Source organism: Hyperolius riggenbachi, chromosome 11 (genome assembly GCF_040937935.1).
Source record: "Hyperolius riggenbachi isolate aHypRig1 chromosome 11, aHypRig1.pri, whole genome shotgun sequence".
Lineage (NCBI taxonomy): Eukaryota > Metazoa > Chordata > Amphibia > Anura > Hyperoliidae > Hyperolius > Hyperolius riggenbachi.
The window spans coordinates 241153026-241179834 of NC_090656.1; the positions used below are offsets into that span (position 1 = coordinate 241153026).

General features: G+C 44.4%; 1 protein-coding gene across 4 annotated transcripts in view; it reads left to right on the forward strand.

The window, feature by feature from the left end:
- LOC137538746 (low choriolytic enzyme-like) overlaps window positions 1–26809 on the forward strand; it is a 1161243-nt gene that overhangs the window by 890763 nt on the left and 243671 nt on the right. For all 4 annotated transcript variants that reach the window (XM_068261057.1, XM_068261060.1, XM_068261059.1 and 1 more), the window contains 2 exons: window positions 8108–8191; window positions 21249–21273. In XM_068261057.1, the coding sequence (XP_068117158.1) occupies window positions 8120–8191; window positions 21249–21273 (97 nt within the window). In that variant the 5' untranslated portion in view covers window positions 8108–8119. The remainder of the gene's footprint in view (window positions 1–8107; window positions 8192–21248; window positions 21274–26809) is intronic.

Here is a 26809-nt window from a genome sequence, read left to right on the forward strand (position 1 = left end):
TATGGGATATACATACTACAATATTGATTGAGTATAAGTTTAAAAGCTTGCCATTTCCCTTCAGTGTCCTCCCCTTGTAGTACATTATCCCAGTTCACCAAACTTAGTGCCTGCCTAATTTGATTGAACTTTGCTTTTCTAAAATTCATAGTTTTAGTGGTCCCGCTGCCCCGTGGCCTATCAGTCACCAGATCAAACGGTATCATGTTGTGATCACTATTTCCCAAATGTTCTTGAACCTGCACATTACATTGGTTGCTTATAATTATGCTAATAATAATGCATGTGTAATCTGCTGTACACACGCAAAGTATGCATTGCGCATACAATGTTGGTTATGCAAACGAATAACGTACATTACGTACCTTGCGTATTGCTGTGAGATTGTACTGATATTTAGTGAATGGTCTTCGGTATTTCCATCTAATCAGTCCCTTCAGTAAAGCGTCATAGTGCCCATACATTGTACAATTTATTTTATTTTATTTTTTTTTATTAAATAATTTAGCTTAATTATTCTGTTAGATCAAAAAAAAACACTTCATTGTTTTCGAAGAATCATACATGAATTTCGATTTGTTAAAAAAAAGTCAAAAAAAAAATATCTTTTATAAAGATTTTACAACATTTTTGATAGTATTTTTGTCGAAAAAACAGGATAATCGTTCATTTTTCTTGATGAAAAAAATATTATTTTTTACTTTCCTTTGATACTGCTCCTTCTTCCTCATTCCCATGTGGTTGCCGCTCATAGAATGTGCCACGTGTGTGATGTCAGGGTCTGACAATCCCTGCAGGCCTGAATTAATCTTGCGCAGGAAGCACACTAGTACTATGAAAACCACAAAAAATTGTGCGCTCCTCACTGTCTGATTGACACAATTGCCTGAATAAATTATTAATAAATCTGGTTCGCTCCTTGCATAAAAAAGTGTGCGCTACACCCTAAACTAAATATAATGATTAAACCAAGGGCGCTCAACAGATTATCCACAAAAGATAAGATCAACAGAACATATATCATATATCATTCATAGAGTCCTTTTTGTTTCAAATATTCTCGATTAATTGCCACAAGTTCACGAATGAGTATGTCACTTGATTTCTTCACTTCCAGTACATCTCACTGCAGGATCCCCATAAGCATACAACAGAATTAAGGTAGTAACACTATACGCTCACCAGATAGTTACGCTAATCCTTTCAGATCAGCAAATAGCGTTTTCGGCCTTGCCAGCAGCTTTACTTTCTCCTCTCCGCCCGATATCTCAAGGCTCCAGCATGTGTAAAAGATAAAAAATATACAGCCGCAATAGTGTGATATCGTCTGATAGAGAATATATATATATATCAGTGTTGCCACCCAGTGCACCCTTAATCCAGCTGAATCACCTGGCGTGCCTCCACCACACAGACACACAAGTAGCTCACCAGATGCACGGGCCGACCCGCAATAGACCAGCGATACAGCGTATTACAGCAATTCCGGTCCAATTCTCTGGTAGACAAATACTCCTAGGACTCAAAATAGTTGTCCATAGCGTAATTCCATTTATTAATAATCTCCATAAAAGGTAGTGCGTGGCCAACGGAGCTGATGAGATGCTGGAGGGCCCTTTGAAATTGATTTTAATGCTCATTTTATCCTGCTAAATGTAAGTGCACTACTTTTTATGGAGATTATCGCTGGTCTGTTGCGGGTCGGCCCGTGCATCTGGTGAGCTACTTGTGTGTCTGTGTGGTGGAGGCACGCCAGGTGATTCAGCTGGATTAAGGGTGCACTGAGTGGCAACACTGATATATATATATTCTCTATCAGACGATATCACACTATTGCGGCTGTATATTTTTTATCTTTTACACATGCTGGAGCCTTGAGATATCGGGCGGAGAGGAGACAGTAAAGCTGCTGGCAAGGCCGAAAACGCTATTTGCTGATCTGAAAGGATTAGCGTAACTATCTGGTGAGCGTATAGTGTTACTACCTTAATTCTGTTGTATGCTTATGGGGATCCTGCAGTGAGATGTACTGGAAGTGAAGAAATCAAGTGACATACTCATTCGTGAACTTGTGGCAATTAATCGAGAATATTTGAAACAAAAAGGACTCTATGAATGATATATGTTCTGTTGATCTTATCTTTTGTGGATAATCTGTTGAGCGCCCTTGGTTTAATCATTACACTAGTGCTATGGCTGCACCGAAATTCCCTGAATTGAACCACGGGCAGAGGGGGCATTAACATTTGGAGGGACAGGAGCCGGGGGTTCTGTTGTGTTCAGTCTCTCATCCAGATATTGCAAACTGTTACCACCGTGCACCCAATCTACCTCGTCGGCCCAAGATTTTCCAGCTTGCTCACTCAATACATATGATTCAACCAATTTTGGCCCAAAATTGGTCGATACGTTAATTGGGCATTCTTGTGGCAGTACCAATTTTCATCTGATTCAATAATAATTATCGAATCGGATGGGCGATCGGCTGAAGGATTGCTAAATGTATGGCCACCTTTACGTATGACATCTTAACCTAGAGATCAGAAGAATCTGTGAGAATTCAAGAGAAAACATTTACTTGCATAGCAACCCCAAGTCTTTTAAGTTCATTAGCCGCAGTGCTCAGACTGTGTCTCTTCCCAGAGGTTGTCAGACGAAACGTATGGCCAGAGGCAATGTTTATGTCCAGGGAGAACATTTTTATTCACCGGAATCTGACCTTTCCTGTTTGTCCTGTTTGTTTTGTCAATTGGGAGCATTTTTGTGAATTGAGAGCATTTCGGGAACAATGGGCGAAACTGAAAAGGTGTCATTCTCAGTTTCCCTCCAGGAGAAAAACAGAAACAGGATTACAGTAATATTCATTGGAAGGTGGTAAATAAACGGATATAGCGATTTTGGTGGAATATAAACATTTACATCTACAATGCGATAGTGGGAAATGAGGAAGAGATTATAGTGATACACAAAAGGGCAATGAGGCAAGACTGATAACATCTTAAAATTCAATGTGGTACTTAGAGATTATTATTATTTTTTGTTTCTATAGCACCAACATATTCCATAGCGTTGTACTGAGCACTCATTTTGCATCATATTTCGCAATTATGATGCAAAATTGTAATGTGAAATTTCAGGAAAAAATGAGTGCAAATTTCACCTAATTCCATGCCAACTCTGCTAGGGGTGTTAAGGGGAAATCGTGGGAAGAAGTAAAAAATAATAATGATTTTTCAAAAAGACATTGTACTTTTTCAGAAACTTGACTTTAAAAATGCAAAGTAAAAATGTTTTTAAAGGGAACCAAAGAGGAACGGCATGAAAAACTGGCCGACTCGCGGCAATGACAAGATCTGGTATCGGCAGATCCAGTCAGCAGAGGACGGCGGCGTGGGAGCGATCAGCGCGTATGGGGCTGGAGGAATCCCCAGGTATGTATATAAGCTCCTCCCCCAAACCTCTCTGGTTCCCTTTAAACTGTCATTTTTTCGAGTATAAAAATTATTTTTCCTTTGCATTTTTTAAAACTGTAAAATACTTTTTTTTTTTACTTATTCCCACTATTCCCCTTAACACACATAGCAATTTTGGTGACAAACACAACATGTATAGGAGCTTGGCTATTAACCTCTTGAGGACTGCAGGGCTAAACCCCCCTAGTGACCAGGACATTTGTGGTAAAATCGGCCACTGCAGCTTTAAGGCCAAGCTGCAGGGCCGCACAACTCAGCACACAAGTGATCCCCCCCCCCCTTTTCTCCCCACCATCAGAGCTCTCTATTGGTGTTTTTTTTCCCTTGGTCTGTATATAATTTATTTTTTTCCATATATATATATATATATCTATATATATTATATATTTATCATTCATCTAGAAGGTGCATAATAATAATGGTATTGTGCATTACGGCAAATGGAGCTTAGACTAAACCATCAAGTTTGCCCTTAGATATGAGACACAGTAGTGTGTTCTCTTTGATGTGTGTGTGTGCGTGCGCATAAATATGCGTTTGCATATGCACAGCATGGAATCAACTATTAGGGCATGGATAAATCTGCCAAATTAAATTCATGTTATGCTATTTATTCATTTATATATGTACTCTGACCGTTATTATTTTTATAATTTTTTATGAAATATGTATATGTATGTACATTGAGGAACTCTTTCTGCTGTTCTAGGCACTGTATTGGCCTGAGGAAGCGGGCTCAGACCCGCGAAACGCGTTGCCTGTGCTCAAATAAAAATCTTTTGTAAGTTTACAGAGATTTCGTCATTGAGGTAAGAAACCTCATTTTTCTTTTTCGTTTTTAAACTGGTTTTAAAAGCTTTTATGTGGGGTCTGATCGCTCCCCCATGTTTATTTTTTTTATCTAAATATTTTCGTCAGTGTTTTTTTAATAAAAAACACTGTTTCTTTAAATTTCATCCCTCCCTCCCCCCAGCCAGCCAATTACGGCGATCGGCTGCCGATCGCTCTCTTGTCCCCCAGGGGGACAGCCGTGTGACACGGCTGTCCCCAGTGCAGCGCTGCTGCTGATCACATGTAAATAGACGGCGATCACGCCGTCTAACAGTCTCCCGAGAGGCAATAGCCGCTCGGAGACTGAAGAGGGGGCGGAGCTCCGCCCTCCGAGCGTGAGATGCGCGCACAGCCTGCGCTCGATCTCCTGCAAAACAGAGCCCCAGGACTTCACACCAATCGGCGTTAGGCGGTCCTGGGGCTGCCGCGGCGGTCACGCCCATCGGCGTGACACGGGCGGCAAGAGGTTGACAGTTAGCTCAAAATTACATGAAAATTACGCAAAATGATGGATTCTACAAAATCAATTGAATGTTCAAATCGTAATTACGTACCGTTGTAATTGCGAAAATTTACGATCATCAGATGGTGATCTGACTGGCAGATTATAATTATCGCCAATGGTGCCTGTTTACAAAAAGACAAAAGAAAGTAAAAATGAGAGGATGGCCTGGATGTGAGATGTTAGAGCTCATTCTACAACATGGGCATCGGAAATTAGACTGGAAAGTGTCTTTAGGACAACCCCCTATTCTTTTCCCTTATAGAGAATGTCCACCTAAATGGACCAAACCATTCCCGTATTTCAGCTATACTCCTCTTGATCAACCAAAACAGGCATGCGTTTTGTACAGCAGGAGACATTGGCAGCGCTTCCAAACACAGGCTGCACCCAAATTGACTACCTGCAATAGATGTGCAGAGCTCCAGAATGTGTACTAAAATACTCAACTTGCATTCAAAACAGGTACAGCAAAGGAGGACGTTAGCTTAAAGTGGATCCGAGGTGAACTTTTACTCATTGCATAATTGTGTTCCTTTCCTATTGTTTATAGGGCATTCCTCAAGCCCAATACTTGTTTGTTTTTAATACTCTAATTCCCTATAAACTTAATAAACCATGCCCACAGGGTTTCAGAGAGCCTTGGCAGTAGCAAGGGCTCATGGGAGCTCAGTCTGGACAGGAGGAGGAGGTGTTACTAGCCATTGATTTCAGAGGCAGAGGAGGAGGAGGGAGGAGAAGGGGGGATTAGGTTTTTTCACAGGCTGAGTGCTCAAGATACAGATAAGCCTGCCTCTGTGTAATGTTTACAAACAACATGGCTGCTGTCATTGTATAACAGGAAGAAATAATTATTTTCTAAGCTGTTTGCAGCTAGATTTGCTGTGTAAACTATCTAAACTTTAGATAAGATATATAGACAAGTTACTTGTTATAGTTAGTTTTTCATCTCGGATCCGTTTTAATGCACAAATTATTCTCGACTAGACTTACCCACGGCGGTGACGGGTCCTCTCGGGGAAGACCTACCTCTAGTCTAACGATAAAAACATGATTTTTCTAGTGCTGCTAATTATAAAATCAACTCAGTTGCTTATGAGCGCTGTCATTTGTTTGTTGTCTGAACAAAACAGGCATGTGTTGCCATGTTGTGAATATACAGTTCCAAGATTTGATCTACATTCTAGAACTCACTGTTCCGTCAACTTCAAATAAAGCCAAAAAATGGAAAAGTACAGACTTAGGGGCTACCTTCAAACTGTGAATGACAGTCAAAAGTGAAAGTATAGTGATTAGATTTCCTGATCCTCTCTATTAGTTACTTAAGGCCCGTACACACGCCGGACTGCAGGAAACGACGGGTCTGTTGTCACCTCCTGCTGGGCGTGTTTTTAGCAGACAGACCGGCGTGTGTACAGTCTGTCGGCAGACTGATACGGCTGTTTCTGAGCGATCCGCCGGCAGAAGCAGCCGTATCAGTCTACAGACAGACTGTACACACGCCGGACTGTCGCTGGAACGCCCAGCAGGAGGTGACGACGGACCCGTCGTTTCCTGCAGTCCGGCGTGTGTACGGACCTTAAGACACACTGGCCCATATGCAATTAACTTTTTTTCCTTAGTTTTATCTCTGTTCATATTTTTTATTTTTGTATTTATTTAGTATTTATAAAGCGCAGATATCTTCCGCAAAGCTGTACAGAGTATATTATCCTGTCACTAACTGTCCCTCAGAGGATCTCACAATCTAATCCCTACCATTGTCATACAGTGGGCTTGATTCTTTAAAGAGTGCTAACTGTTAGCATGTCCGTGCTAAGCAGTTAGCACGCAAGGTGCCGTGTGCGCATCTTTACGTGCGCAGAGTTTTGCGCCCGCGTGGTAACTACCATTTGCGCGCGATAATACAGACATTTGCGCACAAACGGGCAAAGTCTGTGTCATCACGCCCGAATGGCAGTTTGTGAAACTTTGCATTTGTAAAGATGCGTGCACGGCACCTCGCGTGCTAACTGCTTAGCACAGACATGCTAACAGCTAGCACTCTTTACAGAATCAAGCCCAGTATGTCTATGTATGTATCGTGTAGTGCATGTATCATAGTCTAGGGGTAATTTGGGGGGAAGCCAATTAACTGATCTGTATGTTTTTGGGGTGTGGGAGGAAAACTGAGTGCCTGGAGGAAACCCACACAGACACGGGGAGAACATACAAACTCCTTGCAGATAGTGCCCTGGCAGAGACTTGAACCGGGGTCCCAGCGCTGCAAGGCAAAAGCACTGACCACTACACCACCGGGTTGCCCAAGCCTTGCCAATTAAATGCCTTTCAAATTCGCAGCAAGCAAGAAAATACACAAGATCATTTTAAAGCGGACCTGAACTCCGAACGTCCTCTCGGCTCTGAAAGATACACAAGATATATGCATCATAGCCTCTAAAGTAAAACTTTTCTTTGTTACAGCTGATACAAATCCCGCAATAATATATCTGCAGTGTGTCTACTTCCTGCTTTCATGGTAGCAGTCATATTGTTACCATCCTGTACTTTCAAATGAACTTATCTGCCATCTCTGCCATGGCAGTCAGCTGACACTGGGGAGGGATCAAATTACAACTTGTGATTAGTTGGCCGCGTGTGTACCAGTCATTTGAATGACTTTTACTTGTTTTGCATGTGGCCATATAGTGCAATCCGTCATTTGCTTGCATGTGCTGTATGTAAATGAGTTTGTTGTTCAGTTGGTTGGTGCGCAGAAAATACAAGTCGTGCAATCGCTTGGTCATGCGGTTGGTCAGGACGTCGGGCTGTTCATGCGAAATATTTAAAGTCTCTTGTTTGTTAACATTATCTGGTTTTACGTCTTTGTTCACAAATAGTTCTGTTTTTCTGTAAAATGTATGTTTGTGGATTTACCTGCTTATGGATTTGTTTTGAGTGCTGTCAATAATCTTTGAATCTCTTTTGTTTGGCTATACCTACTTAGCTATTTAGCCCCCTGGTCTTTGGGCTATTAGTGGCTAGTCGTATCCTAGGTTTTTGATTTTCTGTAGTTGTTTTTGTGGTTTGGCTAATTGATTTGTCTTGAATGTCAGTAGCCTTTGATATCACTTTCTCACTGATGTTATCTCCATTAGACATTCAAATTGAGGACCACAACATGAAACAGACTGATCCTTGCCTCTGGCCGCCCATTCCCTTTGTCATTACTGCAGAGTAGACAGAGGGGTTCTGTGTTTTGATTGGCAACAATGCTAGATGCTGTATGCCTGTCTTTTAATTGATACCATTCTACCAACAGATTAATCAAGAAATGGCCTCCCACATCTTGTTTCTCCTGCTGTCTGCTGCCGTTTGGTCCTTCGGAGAAGCACTTCCAATATTGGTAGGTACTTCATCAATGGGTTCCTTCACTTCTTACATTTTGGTACTCGGGTGATCAAGTAGTGGTCTGTTTAATGTGTAGAGATATTTGAAGAGTTAGCATGCTTGAACTTTGAAGCAATACTGAAGCCGTGCAAAAATTAAAATAAAATTGTTCGATACTCACCATGGGCAGCACAGTGGCATCGCTGGGTATCTGGTTCCAATCCCAGGCAGGTCAACATCTGCAAGGAGTTTGTATGCTCCCCGTGTCTGTGTGGGTTTCCTCCAGGCACTCTGGTTTCCTCCCACATCCCAAAAACATACAGATAAGTTAATTGGCTTCCCCCTAAAATTAGCCCTAGACTGCGATACATACAGTACACAATACATACATAGACATAGGACTATGGTAGGGATTAAGCCTCATCTACACGCGTAGATGAGGTGGCGATGTGGCTTATCAATCGAGCCGCTAATTGATAAGATCCGACAGGTCGGATTTTGCTACCGCCGATTCCCTGCTTGTTCCCCGCGAGGGGACAATGGCAGGGAATCGAGCGGAAGATAAGCGGCACCGGCGGGGAATCAAATCCGGCGCACGCGGTTCAAGCGGGGGACGCGGCGGGTACGTGCGGGGACGTGGAAGAGGCGATCCGGCGGCTAATCGAGCCACCGGATCAGAGCTTCATCTGCGCGTGTAGATGAGGCTTAAGATTGTGAGCTCCTCAGAGAGACAGTTAGTGACAGGACAATATACTCTGTACAGTGCTGTGGAAGATGTCAGTGCTATGTAAATACTAAATAATAATAATAATAATGTAGAGTGAAGGCTCTGGGTCTATGGAGCCATCCCGGTCCTTTCTCTGTGCTGTTGTTCCATTTCCGGGCTCTGGTGAAGTTCTCAGACCATCTCGGTAGACAGGCAGTCTTTGGAGGTACCCGTGTCCCCAGGTTATTTCGGAGGATGAGTGGATCCGTACTGCACACACGTGAGTTCAGACTCGCACATATGCTGCATGGAGGCATTCATTTTCAGCAGAACTTGAGAACTTCTAAGGAGTTCTGGATGCGCAGAAATTCACCCGAGGACATCGCAGGAACAAGTTCATGGAGAGAGGACTCCGAAGGCTCTATGGGATCCAAGCTCTTCCCTTACCACATGCGAGCATCTCACGTATTACCACATCACGCCGCATTCAATGTGGTTCAAAGGGAAGCACAGCCAGCTAAAATTACTCCTTCAGATCTGCTTCTGCAATGGCATGCAGAGTTCTTGTGCGATGTGATGGACTGTACCACAGTAAGGGCTTCATTCACTAAACCGTGATAACTCATAGCACGGCCGCGCTTGCGTTTTTGAGCATGTTTTTTGCATTTCGCGGGCAATCACGAATATTCACGTGCAATCAAGAATTTTGGCCCATAATTGCGTGCAAAAATTTGCAATTGCGCATGAAAATTCACGATTGCACGCAAAAACGTGCGCAAAAACGCTACTGCAGCCATGCTATGAGTTATCACGGTTTAGTGTATCAAAGCCCCAAGTGTGATAAGGGGACCAATCTCTGAAAACTTATGTGGGGCAAAGAAGTTGGGTGTTACTTATCTGAGGATTCTTCCAGGCCTCCGTGGTATCAGAGACCTCTCGGTGGCCTCCCAGTCTGCTCCGTTGTGTCACCCGATGCAGTGCCCTGGCTGTGTGTGACTCCTCGATCATTTTCCCGTGACCAGGAGTTTGTAAAACGTACATTCTGCATGTGCAGAATGTGCTCAGCCATGAGAGTGCAATTAAGAAGGTGCACGGCCGGGCCTGCAAATGCGCAGTAGTCCACAACTGAGCCATTACTGAACTATGGTTGAGGGGTCATTGGGACGATGGTGGACCATGGAAGGACATCAAGGGACCTCTGGTCAGAAGAAGCTCCAGGTAAATAACACTCAACTTTTACCCTCTTCTTACAGTCATTTGAAGCCTTGAAGATGGGCTAGATGCTTCTTGGTCTTCACTAGGATCTAGATCAGGCATGGGCAAACTTGGCTCTCCAGCTGTTACGGAACGGAATGTCCATATTATTATTATTATTATGTATTTATATAGCACTGACATCTCCTGCAGCACATTACAGAGTACATAGTCATGTCACTGACTGTCCTCAGAGGTGCTCACAATGTAATCCTACCATAGTTATAGTCTAATGTCCTACCATATTATTATTATATATTTATATAGCCCTGACATCTGCAGCACTTTACAGAGTACATAGTCATGTCACTGACTGTCCTCAGAGGTGCTCACAATGTAATCCTACCATAGTTATAGTCTAATGTCCTACCATATTATTATTATATATTTATATAGCCCTGACATCTGCAGCACTTTACAGAGTACAAAGTCATGTCACTGGATGTCCTCAGAGGGCATCCAGTCAAAAATGGCGCAGAGTAAAAAATGGCGCACCGTTCTGCCGATCATAAAACGCTATTTACCGTTTTAATGTAAATACATTAAAACGCTAAATAGCGTTTTATAAAACAGAACAGTGCGCCATTGAAAAATTGGAGGAGGAGAGGCGGGGGTCGGGCTGGAGGAGAGGCAGCGGGCAGTAGGCTGGCAGCGGGGGTCGGGCTGGAGGAGAGGTAGCGGGCTGGCAGCGGGGGTCGGGCTGGAGGAGAGGCAGCGGGCAGTGGGCTGGCAGCGGGGGTCGGGCTGGAGGAGAGGTAGCGGGCTGGCAGCGGGGGTCGGGCTGGAGGAGAGGCAGCGGGCAGTGGGCTGGCAGCGGGGGTCGGGCTGGAGAGGCATCGGGGTGGAGGGAGTAGGATTAGGTAGCATGTGTATACATTACATTGTCCCGGCCCGGCGTTCGCTCCTCACTTCACAGCTTGCACGAGTCCTGCATCCAGCCAATCACCATGCGGAAACTGAAGCCGCATGGTGATTGGCTGGATGCAGGACTCGTGCAAGCTGTGAAGTGAGGAGCGAACGCCGGGCCGGGACAATGTAATGTATACACATGCTACCTAATCCTACTCCCTCCACCCCGCTGCCTCTCCAGCCCGACCCCCGCTGCCAGCCCGCTACCTCTCCTCCAGCCCGACCCCCGCTGCCAGCCCACTGCCCGGCCGCTGCCTCTCCTCCAGCCCGATCCCTGCAAAAAAAAAAAACATATAAAACGATAAATATCGTTTGAAGTGCAGCGCCATTCTGACACTATTGGCGCTGTGCGCCATTTTTGCCTGTCCCCCTCAGAGGAGCTCACAATCTAATCCTACCATAGTCATAGTCTAATGTCCTACCATATTATTATTATATATTTATATAGCCCTGACATCTGCAGCACTTTACAGAGTACAAAGTCATGTCACTGGATGTCCTCATAGGAGCTCACACTCTAACCCTACCATAGTCATAGTCTAATGTCCTACCATATTATTATTATATATTTATATAGCCCTGACATCTGCAGCGCATTACAGAGTACATAGTCATGTCACTGACTGTCCTCAGAGGAGCTCACACTCTAATCCTACCATAGTCATAGCCTAATGTCCTACCATATTATTATGTATATATATAGCACTGACATCTTCTGCATCACATTACAGAGTACATAGTCATGTCACTGACTGTCCTCAGAGGAGCTCACAATGTAATCCTACCATAGTCATAGTCTAATGTCCTACCATATTATTATTATATATTTATATAGCCCTGACATCTGCAGCACTTTACAGAGTACAAAGTCATGTCACTGGATGTCCTCAGAGGAGCTCACAATCTAATCCTACCATAGTCATAGTCTAATGTCCTACCATATTATTATTATATATTTATATAGCCCTGACATCTGCAGCACTTTACAGAGTACAAAGTCATGTCACTGGATGTCCTCATAGGAGCTCACACTCTAACCCTACCATAGTCATAGTCTAATGTCCTACCATATTATTATTATATATTTATATAGCCCTGACATCTGCAGCACTTTACAGAGTACAAAGTCATGTCACTGGATGTCCTCATAGGAGCTGTTAAGCTTGGAGGTGTAATCTCCACAGTCAGCATACAACACATAAGCTGACGTGAAGGAGGTACACACACCAGCACAAGGGATCAGGATATCCCCAGTTTAGTGGAGGAGAGGACTGACTCCAATAGGAGATTGTGGCGCACAGAGCCGGTGCAGATCCGAACAGCCACAAACAACACTTTCGTAATAACGTCTCAGCGCAAAGTAGCGCTGAGCGCATAAACCAGGACTGAGGAGATCAGAATAAGTAGACAGAATGAACGCTTGCTAGCTAGCGGCTACTTAGCGACAGCAAGCGTCCAAAACCAGACAGACTGGAATGAGGCAGCCAATGCGTTGCGGCGATGGCGTGCCTCACAAAGACAGGACAGGATAGTCAGAAAATAGCAGGATCGAGACAGATGAACGTAACACAGATAAATATACAATAAGTATGTTTTCCTAGCGTATTACAATTACAGCTATCAATGAAACTCTTTGTAAGGTCTGACTAACATATGTATATATCGGCAATGAACCGATATATGACATAAGCAGGAACGCTGACTAGGACTGGAGTAATACAGGGAACAGGACTCAGAAGGATTCGCTATCTCTTCGCAGAGATGAACGCAATCCACAAACAGAACCAGGAACAGGATAACTAGCTCAGCACGGGTGTTCACGGTACGCGCAAACTACCAAAACGTGCTGGAAAACTGACTAACTGAACACAGGAAATAAACAGTTCGTGTACGTATATATCAGCGACACTGATATATTAACGTAACACGAATACAAGGAAAATAACAAAATGCGCAAGTATGCGTATATATTGGCGATGAACCAATATATGACACAAGACAAGCAAGTAGCAACTTCTAGAACAAGAGCAGAACTAGGAGGACTCGCTGACCCCTTCGCAGGAGTCAGCGCAGTCCACACGGACCAGGAACGAGGTGGGGCACGAGCAGAGTAACAGATACAATCTGAGACTATGATAGCCCATGAGGCATTGCAGGAAGCAGTTCTTTATACTGAGGTCATCCAATGGGAGCAGACCTGCAGATTCCCACACAAGTGAATGGTAATTAATCACAGGCTGATAGCAGGAAAAGGCAGACAATGATATGCAGCCTGCAGGAAAGGGACCGCCCCTCCACTGCAGCAGACAATGTTTGTTTACACAAAAGCATATTAAACTGTCATTAACTTCAGAGCGACTGCAGATGGAATCAGCAACTAGTTTAAGTGCAAACCAAACTATGCAAGCAAATGCATGTAATGACATTAGAACTGCTTGGTTTGCAATACCACTGCAGTCAGCAGTAAACGCTGCAAAAGCGATCATAACCGTTCCCCTCTCCCTTAAACGCGGCCTCTGGACGCCTATGAAAACTGACATATTTCTCCTGAACCACCCAAACCAAAAAATCAGAAGTGGGAAATCCAGCAAACTGATCTGACTGAAAATTCATGAAGGTCGGATCCGTCCGACAAAACCAAATTCCCGAATCAGTCTCACCAAAACTAGACCAATTGGAACCAGAACCTACCGAACCATGCCCGTCAGCACTACAAGCCTCAGTGTGACACCCATCAGAACCACGACTTCCAGAAAACAACCCCAAGAAACTCTCTGAGCGATACCCACCGCCTTCCCGGGACTGTCCAAAAACGCCAAAGCCTTTGCAATGCCCACCGGAACTGTCCCCACCAACACAAAACCCACCGTTGAACCAGTCCAAGGTACCAGGACAAGTTTCCTCAGACATCTCCCAGAACACTTGGAAGCTCCAAAGAGATCCCCACAGGTCAGAACGCCCCTTAGGCTCACATGGAGAACCATCAAGAACCCCTATGGAACCCAGGGCAACTCTAGAGTCAGGGTCACAAGGACAAACATCAAGATCAGGGTTTTTAGGGACCAGAACCATCTCCGGGCATGCAGGCCAACCGGCAACATCAGAACATGTCTCCACTAGGGAAGCGTGTGAGCACGCCAACACAGACACACTTGGGCACTCTGGCATACGAAGCACATCTGGGCACACCGGCACAAGAGAGACTTCTGGGCATGTCAAGGAACTGCAAACCTCAAAGTCAGTCAAGGTAGGACCGAAACCAGGACTGGGCAAAAAAAATTCATCATGACTAGACTTCACAGTTACTGGATTCTCACTAAAAACTGCAGGATCAGACTTAGATGTCGCTGATTCCAGCAAGGTTATTAACAAATCATGTTCAGGGGCATTTACAAGACAGGACAAATCTTCTGATGTATGCACCGAACTAGACAGGGTTTCCATAACTTCTTCTGGACTAGACAGAGACTCATCAAATACACTGGATTGGAGCTCATGAAGGGCTGCAAAACAAGTCAGTAGTGCAGCAATCCCCACTGAACTAGGCAAAACTGAGTAACTCACTGGACAGGAAGGGGACTCAGGAACTTCTGCCACACCGGCCAGAGAACCAGAATTTTCCAGGATACAGGGCTGGGTTTCAGAAACACTCATTAACCCGGACTGAAATTCTGAGATTTCTATTATTTTTTCCAGCGAGTCAGAATTATCCATGTTACAGGACAAGACTTTTGAAACATTCAGAGGACAGGGCTGGAGTTCCTCGGCTGTTACAACACTGGAGAGGGACTCAACAACATTGGTTAAATCAGACTGTGTACAGGGCAAGGTATCTAACACACTTGCTGACGAGGACAATATTTTAATGGCTTCTGCTTCGCTGGGCAGAAATTCATCAAGTTTTATTAGAGCAGACTGTAATTCTAAAACAGCTGCTAGACAAGTGAATATTACTGCAGCACCAACTGAGGTAAGCAGTGCCTCAGACTGTTCTGCTAGAGGGTTTAAAGTATCCAAAGTACTGGGTGAAGCATAAGACTCTGTGACTACAGCTTCACTGGACAGGATCACCGAACAGTCCACACTGCAGGGCAAAACCATGGAAGCACCTGCTGGACAGCATAATGATTCTGTGACCTGAGTTTCATTGGAGAGATCTACTGCACAATTCATGGTACAGGGCAAGTTCACTGGAACATTTTCTGAACACGGTAATAATTCTGCGATTTCGGACTCACATAGCAGACGCTCTGAGTTATTCATGAAACTAGAGTGAGGTGTAGAAACAGGAAGATCAAAACACAATGTTTGCGCATCTAAATCACCATTCAATTGTGAAATTGGAAAATTCAGATGCTGGGGTTCTGAGATTTCTGGACAGGATTGCTGGGACTCAGAAACTGATGTAGTGCATCTATTGGCATCTGCTGGATCAGACAGGAGTTGAACTTTATTAACACAGGTAATTTCTGCAGAAGTGTTTGCAGGGACAGGCAAGATTTTTCTGGTGTCTGTTTCACTGAACAAAGACTCATGAGTACTGGCTAAGCTGGACTCAGAAGTCAGCAGGACCTCTGGGTCCTCTGCTGAGAAATTTGTGCAGGGCAAGATTAAGGAAGTATTAGTAATTTCTGTCTTACTGGGAAGTAACACTGAGTTATCCATGGTACAGGGTGGAATTACAGGAACTTCAATTTCACACAAAAGGAGCTCTGAATCACTCGCTGAATCAGCCAAAGGTGCTGAAGCAGGCGAGTCCTCAGGAACTGAGGAAGTGGAACAATCTCCACTTGACAGTGTGTCTTCCCTGGTATCAACTGATTGAATCGCATAAAAATCGTCCAGAATCATTCTCCATACATCGATCAATGGAGCCACAAAGTCATACCCACACACACCAGTTTTTATTAGGTTATAGGCAGACTTAATGCATGCATTCAATACTAATTCACGTTTTGCACTGTAAAACTGACAAAATGAACTTGCATCTTTCTTCCATTCATAGACCAGGGCTTCCATCTCTCCTTTCTCAAATGGAGGATCCCATGCATAATTAACAGCTGAGCATTCCGGCTGATCATAGTTTGCAAATGTGTTAGTGGCAGAAACATACATTGGGTTATTTAGCAGGTAATTGGCCGATTTCTTATTCCTAAGGATCTCCAATACCTGTAGCAAGTGTTGAACTGTAGTGTATGCAAATTTCCCTTGCTGCACGAATAAATTGATCTGTTCAATACTCTGTAATATATCTTCATAATCATATTCAGATAATTCATTTAAACAAGAACTTTTATTTTCCCTGGCTAGCAATGAAAATTCATTAGTAGTTTCATAGGTCCATTTGACTCCCCTGAATGGTGACTGAATTTCATTATCTGCTACTGGCGGAGTCTCATTACAGATCTGATGCGCAGTCACCAAGGGCAACGACTCTGCTGATTGTAACGCTTTTCTTTTGGAGCGTTTACGTTTGGCTTTAGACCCTGCTGCCTTAGCAGAAGAAAAGTTATCAGAACAATTATCTGCTTGCTGATTATTTTTGTAGGCAGTAGAAGGAGCAGCTGATTGACAAGCTGCCAGGAGCTTATCAAAAGGGCTAGGCAAATCGGTTTTGCGCAGCCAGTTATGGATCACAAACGCTAGAAATTCCAGTGGTCTTTCTTTTAAATTGGTATGATCCAAGACATCGTAGGCCCACTGAAACAATCTTCCCTTAAATAAAACATAAACTAGCTGGGAGGCCCACGTTGAAACAGGAGTAGCCTGGAGCTCGGGATTGGCCAGGAACCTGGTACATTCAGAAAAAAACTCATTTTCTGTTTCAGAATTGAGCTTCTCAAATTTCTTAAAGGAACAGGAACCATAACAAACAGTGTCATTTTTGCTAGGAACCCCCCCCCACAATGGGGATTGGTAATGGGGCTATCATAATGTTAAGCTTGGAGGTGTAATCTCCACAGTCAGCATACAACACATAAGCTGACGTGAAGGAGGTACACACACCAGCACAAGGGATCAGGATATCCCCAGTTTAGTGGAGGAGAGGACTGACTCCAATAGGAGATTGTGGCGCACAGAGCCGGTGCAGATCCGAACAGCCACAAACAACACTTTCGTAATAACGTCTCAGCGCAAAGTAGCGCTGAGCGCATAAACCAGGACTGAGGAGATCAGAATAAGTAGACAGAATGAACGCTTGCTAGCTAGCGGCTACTTAGCGACAGCAAGCGTCCAAAACCAGACAGACTGGAATGAGGCAGCCAATGCGTTGCGGCGATGGCGTGCCTCACAAAGACAGGACAGGATAGTCAGAAAATAGCAGGATCGAGACAGATGAACATAACACAGATAAATATACAATAAGTATGTTTTCCTAGCGTATTACAATTACAGCTATCAATGAAACTCTTTGTAAGGTCTGACTAACATATGTATATATCGGCAATGAACCGATATATGACATAAGCAGGAACGCTGACTAGGACTGGAGTAATACAGGGAACAGGACTCAGAAGGATTCGCTATCTCTTCGCAGAGATGAACGCAATCCACAAACAGAACCAGGAACAGGATAACTAGCTCAGCACGGGTGTTCACGGTACGCGCAAACTACCAAAACGTGCTGGAAAACTGACTAACTGAACACAGGAAATAAACAGTTCGTGTACGTATATATCAGCGACACTGATATATTAACGTAACACGAATACAAGGAAAATAACAAAATGCGCAAGTATGCGTATATATTGGCGATGAACCAATATATGACACAAGACAAGCAAGTAGCAACTTCTAGAACAAGAGCAGAACTAGGAGGACTCGCTGACCCCTTCGCAGGAGTCAGCGCAGTCCACACGGACCAGGAACGAGGTGGGGCACGAGCAGAGTAACAGATACAATCTGAGACTATGATAGCCCATGAGGCATTGCAGGAAGTAGTTCTTTATACTGAGGTCATCCAATGGGAGCAGACCTGCAGATTCCCACACAAGTGAATGGTAATTAATCACAGGCTGATAGCAGGAAAAGGCAGACAATGATATGCAGCCTGCAGGAAAGGGACCGCCCCTCCACTGCAGCAGACAATGTTTGTTTACACAAAAGCATATTAAACTGTCATTAACTTCAGAGCGACTGCAGATGGAATCAGCAACTAGTTTAAGTGCAAACCAAACTATGCAAGCAAATGCATGTAATGACATTAGAACTGCTTGGTTTGCAATACCACTGCAGTCAGCAGTAAACGCTGCAGAAGCGATCATAACAGGAGCGCACAATTTAATCCATACAGCAGTCATAGTCTAATGTCCCCAACATAACCTAAGGCCAACTTTGGAGGAGTCAATGAACTTATCTGAAAGGTTTTTTGGTGTGTGAATGGAAGCCAGAGTGTCCACAGGAAAATTACAGAAACATGAGTAAATTATACAAACGCCATGCAGATAGTGTCTGGCCCACATTTGAACCTGGGCATGCTGCTCTTCAAGAAGACTTTATTTAAAAAGCCAATGTCTTTATTACCTGAGGAAATTGCGTAGACGCATATGGCAATGGAAAGGACCATCAGTGGTCTTCACTTTCTTATAGAAAATTTGAAGTGAGAGGGTTATGGAGACATCTTTATCCCTGTTCAGAAAACAGCAGTTGCTTTGTTAATCTATACAATCTTGTAGTGCAAAATATAGCACAAATGGATAGGTGGAGACACCCGAAACCATAAAAAATAGTTAGTAACTGTTTAAAAAGGAGAGGTGTCGTTGGCTTACCTTTCCCATCGATCACAGAGCAGCCCATGCAGTAAATGTAACTTTCATTGCACAAATTTACGGTCAGACAACACATTTCTCTGTCATTACCCTCTTCATCGGGTCAATACAAACAATAAAAAGTGCCTAGTGGTAAACATCATTCATATGCAGAGCCGGGACAAGGTCCTCCAGCACCCAAGGCTGAGACACCAAAGTGCGCCCCTCCATCCCTGCCACCCCAGCCGTCACACACTGATTGCTATTAGACTAAGAGGTGCCACAACCTCCCCAACACCTTAATATCTAGTTATCTGGCTTGCAGTCACTGCTATGTATCCCCTTTTCTTATTTCTTTCTGCTTCAAACACAATTAGGAATGACAGCTGAATGGATTGTGCGCCCCCTCCTACACTGCGCCCTGAGGCTGGAGCCTCTCCAGCCTATGCCTCGGCCCGGCCCTGTTCATATGCATAAATATAGGCGCTCTCGTTGTGTGTAAACTCTTCTCACCAAATCCAACATAAATACCGATGTACATCATTGTAAGCTGTTTAGGAATTACTGTTACAATAAATCACACATGTTTATGTAATATTTATTGTAATAGTGTGCAATAAACTCTTGAAGTTATATTTGCTGCTTTGGCTGCTTTATGATCTGTGGGAGACGTAAGCCAGCTACACCTCTCCTTGTATAGTTTTGGGTGCCTCTACCTATCAGACGTTACTTATCTTGTTGGAGGCTGTATTTTTTAGTGTAGCCCTAACCCTAATGGGACCTAGCTAAACATGGGAAACATGACTTCCAAGCAGGGGCGTAACTGGAAATCACCGGGCCCCCATGCAAAAATGTGGATGCCGCCCTCCCCCCGGGGTCCGCTCAGGGCCGTTTTGGGGGGCAGGAGGGGTCGCAGCATGAGGAGAGAGCATGGCTGGACACTCCCCCCTCCCTCACTCGGGCTCTCCACTCAGCTCTCCTCTCCTGCAATTATCAGTGGCAGCAGCGGCGGCAGGAACACATACCTCCATCCACCGTGGAGGTCCATTCTCTAGGTGCCTCACACTACTTCCTGTTTAAACAGGAAGTAGTGTCAGGCGCTTAGAGAGCGGAACCTAGGGTGCGTGGAACACATGGATGTATGTTTTCCTGCCCACTGCCACTGATAATTGCAGGAGTGGAGAGCTGAGGGGAGAGTCCAAGGTGAGGAGGAGGGAACTTCAACTGTCCCCCCTCCCCGCCGATGTGCGGCCATGCTCTCTCCTCATGCTGCAATTCCTGCTGCCCCTCAAAATGGCCCTGAGTGGGTGCTGGGGCTGCAGCCTCTACTGTTACGCCCCTGCTTCCGAAGATCCTTTCAAGCACGGACAGGGGGATTCCCAAAGCAGTAAATTTAGGTGGATGTGGCAAGTGGACTAATTGGCGCCAATGTATTTTATCAGTATTTGGGTGCCGGAGCAGAAATTTGGGTGCCCAGTAAATAACAGCAGGTACTGGTACAGCGCCCGAAATATATCGGGCACCATGGGCACCCAAAAGCCAATCTTTCTATAGGAGTCTATAGAGGCACCCAAGAATTTGTGGGATTTTTTTATCTATGGGTTTAGTCATTAGGTAGGTTGTGTGTGCAAAGGGGCGGGGCTTAGGTTTAGGCTTTAGGAAGGTAGTGTTTGGGGAAGGGGTTAAGATTTAGGCATCAGGCAGGTAGTGTGTGCAGGGAGAAAGGTTTAGGCATTCGGTATGTAGTGTGTGCAGGGGTGGGGGGGGTAGGTTTAGGCATCAGGCAGGTAGTGTGTGCAGGGAGAGGAGAAGGTTTAGGCATCAGGCAGGTAGTGTGTGAAGGGGCGGGGCTTAGATTTAGGATTTAGGAAGGTGGTGTGTGCAAAGGGGCGGGGCTTATGTTTAGGCTTTAGGAAGGTAGTGTTTGGGGAAGGGGGTTAAGATTTAGGCATCAGGTAGGTAGTGTGTGCAGGGAGAGGGGTAGGTTTAGGCATTAGGTAGGCAGCACCGAATACTCTACATTCTCTATCACTCCCTTGCTCCAGCAGTCAGTTAGGTGAGCTACATAGTCCACGTCATTGGATAGAGGTAGCAAGTGTAATACACCATAGCCACGCCTCCCTAGGGACTGACAATTCACTGGCTGTTAGTTACTAAGGAGGTGGGGCTGTTGTTTTTGACTGGGAATTCAACTGTTGTGATGTGGCCTTTGTTGCCTACAGAGGTGATTGTTTGAGGGGGTTGGGGGGAGGGGGGGGGGAGCAGTTCAAAGTAAATGTAAGTTGCTTGTAGTAGCAATTAACAGTCTTCAAACAAACATACACACACACACAAATCTCATATTTTCTTTGGATGTACTGCAACTGCAAAACAACGTGAACAAATAAGACCATCAAAGAATTTATACCAAGTTTGGTTGTAGTTTGTTTTTATCCATTTTTTTGTCATTTTTACAGAGCAGTCTTCTGACTGGTGCCTCAAGTAAGTACACTGCTACATAAACTTCTCCCTCTTGCATTAAAGTGGTCTGGAACTCTGGCATTACATTCAATAAAAATGTGTTTTCCTACTTTGTATTACTCATACAGTTATCATATTTGCTTTTGTGCACAAGTAATATTGTCTGTCTACAAATTACAAGTTTCCAAAGTGTAGTTTTTCTTGCCCTGAAAGCTGCTGTTGCATTTTATTATTTTTCTATTATAACTGCTTTTTATTATATATTAAAATCTTCTAATGAACTATTCTGAACTCTGTGTGTGCCTGAAGCAGAGAAAGCTTCTCAGAGAGTGTCTGTTTACATTCTAGTGTTGATACATTTGGGTCTAACAAGTAAAAAAGATACTGTTATCTCTAGTTTGGATGTGGATTTGTGTTTAACCATTTCAGTGATGTTCTGGAATTTTTTTCTGGGACAGTATCTTTAAAGAGGAACTCCAGTGAAAATAATGTAATAAAAAAGTGCTTCATTTTTTACAATAATTATGTATAAATGATTTAGTCAGTGTTTGCTCATTGTAAAATCTTTCCTCTCCCAGATTTACATTCTGACATGTATTACATGGTGACATTTTTACTGTGGGCGGTTATGTAAGCTGCTCCTAGCTGTTTTGGCTGTTACAGACAGCTGTAAACAGCCATTTCCTGTCTGTGAACATTGTTATATTGTGGCAGTTTGCCCAGAGTACCGCGGTACCAGAGCCTCTTGTGGGAGGGGTTTCATCACAAAATCAGTCATACAGCGCCCCCTGATGGTCTGTTTGTGAAATGCAATAGATTTCTCATGTAAAAGGGGGTATCAGCTCCTGATTGGGATAAAGTTCAATTCTTGGTCGGAGTTTCTCTTTAAAGCTGAAAGGAATCTTTTGGAGCAAAGTAGAAATGCTGACTTTCAGACCACTTTAATATTAAACATCAGGGCCCATATGCAACTAACTACTTCCCGACAAGCCGCCTTATTAAAAAATATTGTTTGAGCCTGTTAACTGCTCCAGGAAGTTTTAATAAATCGCTCGTTCCTGCCGCCGCTCTGCACACGCACCCACACATAAAACAGGAAACAGTCATAGTCATAGTAAAATGTAAAGGAAAAAAAAGTTTAAAGTGAATACTTCCTATAAAACAGGGGAGTGTTCACTAGCGCCATCTAGTGGCCAAAAAGTAAAATTATTCATACAGCCACGTAAATACACATACACTTATTAAGTAGTAATAAAATTCATAACTTACACTTCCAAAGCCCCCACCCCCCTCAAAAAAAAAAAAAAAAACCACTTGTAAAAAAAAAAATCAGTTTAAAAAAAAAATACATAAATAGTTTCCTTAGGTACTCAGCTTTTTTAATCTATATCTTAGGAGGGTATATTACTATTACTTTGCCACACAGGGGCTTGTAATTATGGACTGGACTAAAAAAATAATAATGAAAAATAACACCTGTATTTCCAAATAATATATTGTCGCCATACATTGTGATAGGGAAATAATTTAAACAGTTTAATAATCGGGGCAAATGGGCAAATACAATGTGTGGATTATGTCCACAGGAGAACGTTTTATTTTAAAACTATAATGGCCAAAAACTGAGAAATAATAATTTTTTTTTTTTTTTAATTGTATTATTCCTATTAAGATACATTTAGAATAAAATAATTCTTAGCAAAATGTACTACCCACAGAAAGCCTAACTGGTGGCAAAAAAAGTATAGATCATTTTGTTGTCATAAGTAGTAATAAAGTTATTGGCGAATAAAAAGGAGGAGCACTGACAGGTGAAAATTCACTTGTCTGTGAGGGTAAAAACCCCTATGGGGTGAAGTGGTTAAAGTGTACCTGAGATGTAATTAACATAATTATTTATCCTTACCTGGGGTCCTCTTCTCCAGAGCCCTGTAAGCCGTTGGGTCCCTCGTCGTCCTCTGGGCCACTCCGTTCCTCCTCTTTTCAATCTGGTAAAGTGCCCGGCTGGGCCAGTTGGCCTCCACTGAGCATGTGTAGCCCTTCTTGTATCTTGGTTGCGCTCCTGTAGCCTGTGCAGTTACAAGCCTTAACTAACTGCACAGGAGCAGAACCCCTCCCAGCTATGGGAGTGCAACCAAGGTCTCATGGCCAGGGCCACACATGCGTTGAAGTCCTACCAGGTCGGACAGTGGAGGAACGGAATGGAGGATGGTGAGGGAGCCCACAGCCTACAGGTGGCTGGAGGAAGGTAAGTATCTATATATATAATAGAGTAAGTGCCTCAACCTTCGAGCAAGAAGAAGTACTTAGCATGAGAAAATGTATGCGTGCTCAATCACCAAGTTTTAGGCTTCTTTTCCACGGACTGTTGAGCTGTGTGCTCAGCAAGCAGTTACCAGGCAGCAGCAAGCAGTTACCAGGCAGCAGCAAGCAGTTACCAGGCAGCAGCAAGCAGTTACCAGGCAGCAGCAAGCAGTTACCAGGCAGCAGCGAGCAGTTATCAGGCAGCAGTGAGCAGTTATCAGGCAGCAGTGAGCAGTTACCAGGCAGCAGCAAGCAGTTACCAGGCAGCAGAAAGCAGTTACCAGGCAGCAGTGAGCAGATACCAGGCAGCAACAAGCAGTTTCCAGGCAGCAGCAAGCTGTTACCAGGCAGTAGTGAGCAGTTGTAAGAGTTTGAGAGGCATGTTACTGCCTTTTAACTGTCCGTGGAAAAGAGGCCTACCCTAGCAAGTCTGGCTTTGCAAATCTGGCCTAATTGGCTATTCATGAGGCAATGCTCATGCAAATATGCATTTGCTTTTGCATGCCAAACTATGCAGGGTCAAAAAACCAATACTGCAAAGCGGTCGCCCTGCTACATGCCAGTGATGAGCGAAAATGCAAAAATTTGTTTCGATACATTTTTACCGAATTTTTGCCTAATTTCGTTTTGACAGGCAAATTTTCCATCTAATTTTTTCACGTTAATTTTCGCCTAAGGCCAGTCATTTTCGCATTACTTGCGTATGGTTGCGGACATTTTCCACATAAGGGCATTAGCGCCCGCATTCAGAGAAGTTTCTTGCGCATTATTGCGGGCATTTTTCCGTATAAACATCCGCATAGATTGAATTTCCATGCGGATTATTGTGGACATTTTTCCGCATAAGGGCATAAGCATCCGCATACAATGAATTTTCGATGCTGGTCGAAAACGCAAATATTTCTGAAGATTTTCGTGAAAATTCGCCAAAAAACGAAAACGGGATTTTCGAGGCGAAAATTTGCAAGCAACACTGCTACATGCTACATTAGCACTATCCAGGAGCGCCACGGGGAGGATTCCCAATGCCCCCCTTTTATACAACCGGGGGGACCACAGGGTCCCAGGCTCTCTCACTGCCTGGGAACCACAGCGACACCCCGGAGGGGGAGGCGCAGGCGACCCCCCCCCAAGCGTGGCCAGCGTCGGGGAGAGCCGTCCACACCCACCTCCCAATATTAAAAACAGGCACTTACCTTAACGTCCATTGCGTTCTGCTACATGCGCATTAACTTGGGGGCACCACATGAGAAAGGAGTGAAGCATGGGTCACCCCGAGCTTTAAAGCTCAGGGCTGGCTCACATACAGCACTCCAGAGGGGGGGGGGAGGACAGGTGCAGACAACTCACTCCAGGGCTCACACCACCGGAGCAAGCCATCCACCACCTGCCTCCAAAGGATACAAACTGCAAAAAATGCTTTCCATGAGAAAATTAATGCGCATGTAGCAGAACGCAATGAACGTTAAGGTAAGTGCCTGTTTTTAATATTGGGAGGTGGGTGCAGACGGCTCTCCCTGGCGCTGGCCACGCTTGGGGGGGGGGTCGCCTGCGGCACCTAGCCTCCCCCTCCGGGGTGCCGCTGTGGTTCCCGCGGGCCCTCCGGTTGTATAAAAAGGGGGCATTGGGAATCCTCCCTGTGGCGCTCCTGGATAGTGCTAATGTAGCATGTAGCAGTGTTGCTTGCGAATTTTTGCCTAAGTCATTTTCGCATCGAAAATCCTGTTTTCGTTTTTTGGCGAATTTTCACGAAAATCTTCAGAAATATTTGTGTTTTCGACCAGCATCGAAAATTCATTGTATGCGGATGCTTATGCCCTTATGCGGAAAAATGTCCACAATAATCCGCATGGAAATATAGACTATGAATGTATTTTGTAGGTACTGATCTTTTGCAGGAACGGATCTTTTGCAGATAATGATCTTTTGAATGTGTACAGCAACTTTGTGTGCAGCATCTTGCAAATATTTCTATCTAATGGGGAGTGCAGCTCAATAGAATAGACTGTGTAGGTGTGGCTCTGATACTACATGGAAGGGGGTAAAATTGGTCTGTGATCTTTCATTTTTCCAAAGACTTTTATCTGATGTGTGTACCCACCTTTATTCTTCTTGCTTCAAGGTTGAGGCACGTACTCTATTAGATAGATAGAAGATGCGGCGTATGCTACGACGCGGGACGGCTAGTGAATGAATGATTATGTTTATTGCATCTCAGGTTTCCTTTAAAGGAGTTGTCAGGCAAATTTTAATAAAATAAATGCTACTTACCAGGGGCTTCCTCCAGCCCCAAGCTCCCAGGACCTCCCTCGCCGCAGCTCTGCCCGCAGCCGTTTGCCAGAGCTCCGACCTGGTCCCCGGCGATAACGTCAGAGCAACCTGGAGGTCGCTCTGTACGGCCCCTGCGTGATCAGCACTGTCAATCACCGCCACGTGGGCCGGAGCGGACTGTGCAGGTGGTAGTAGTTCTGAGCCTGCGCAGTCCGCTCCGGCCCACGTGGCGGTGATTGACAGCGCCGATCGCGCTGGTGCAGTACAGAGCGACCTCCAGGTCGCTCTGACGTCATCGCCGGGGATCGGGTCGGAGCTCCGGTAAACAGCTGACAGCAGAGATGCGGCGAGGGAGGTCCTGGGAGCCAGGGGCTGGAGGAAGCCCCTGGTAAGTAGCGTTTATTTTATTAAAATTTGCCTGACAACTCCTTTAACTGTTTCTCCCGAGTTTTCTCCTCGGTGATATTTTCACAAATGGCCAATAAGAGACCTTTTAAACCACCAGCAAAACAGAAACTACTATTTAAAAAACAATTTTGATAGTACTTTTTCAACTGCATTTTAGTTCTTTTTTTCAATTGCAAAATAATGAAACGTTTTTTTTTAAAGAAAATTTTTTCTCATGAGTTTTCTCCTTGGAGATCATTTTTTATCTTCACTTTAAAGAGACTCTGTAACAAAAAAAAACCTCCCCTGGGGGTACTCACCTGGGATGGGGGAAGCCTCCGGATCCGATCGAGGCTTCCCCCGTCCTCCTGTGTCCCACGGCGGTCTCACTGTGCCCCTCTGAACAGCGAGGATGTAAATATTCACCTTCCCGGCTCCAGTGCAGGCGCAGTATCGGCTCTTTGCATGGAGATAAGCGGAAATAGCCGATCGCTTTCCGGCCGCTCTACTGCGCAGGTGCAAGTCTCCTGCACCTACGTACTAGAGTGGACCCAACAGAGATCGGCTATTTCCGCCTATCTCCATGCTGAGAGAC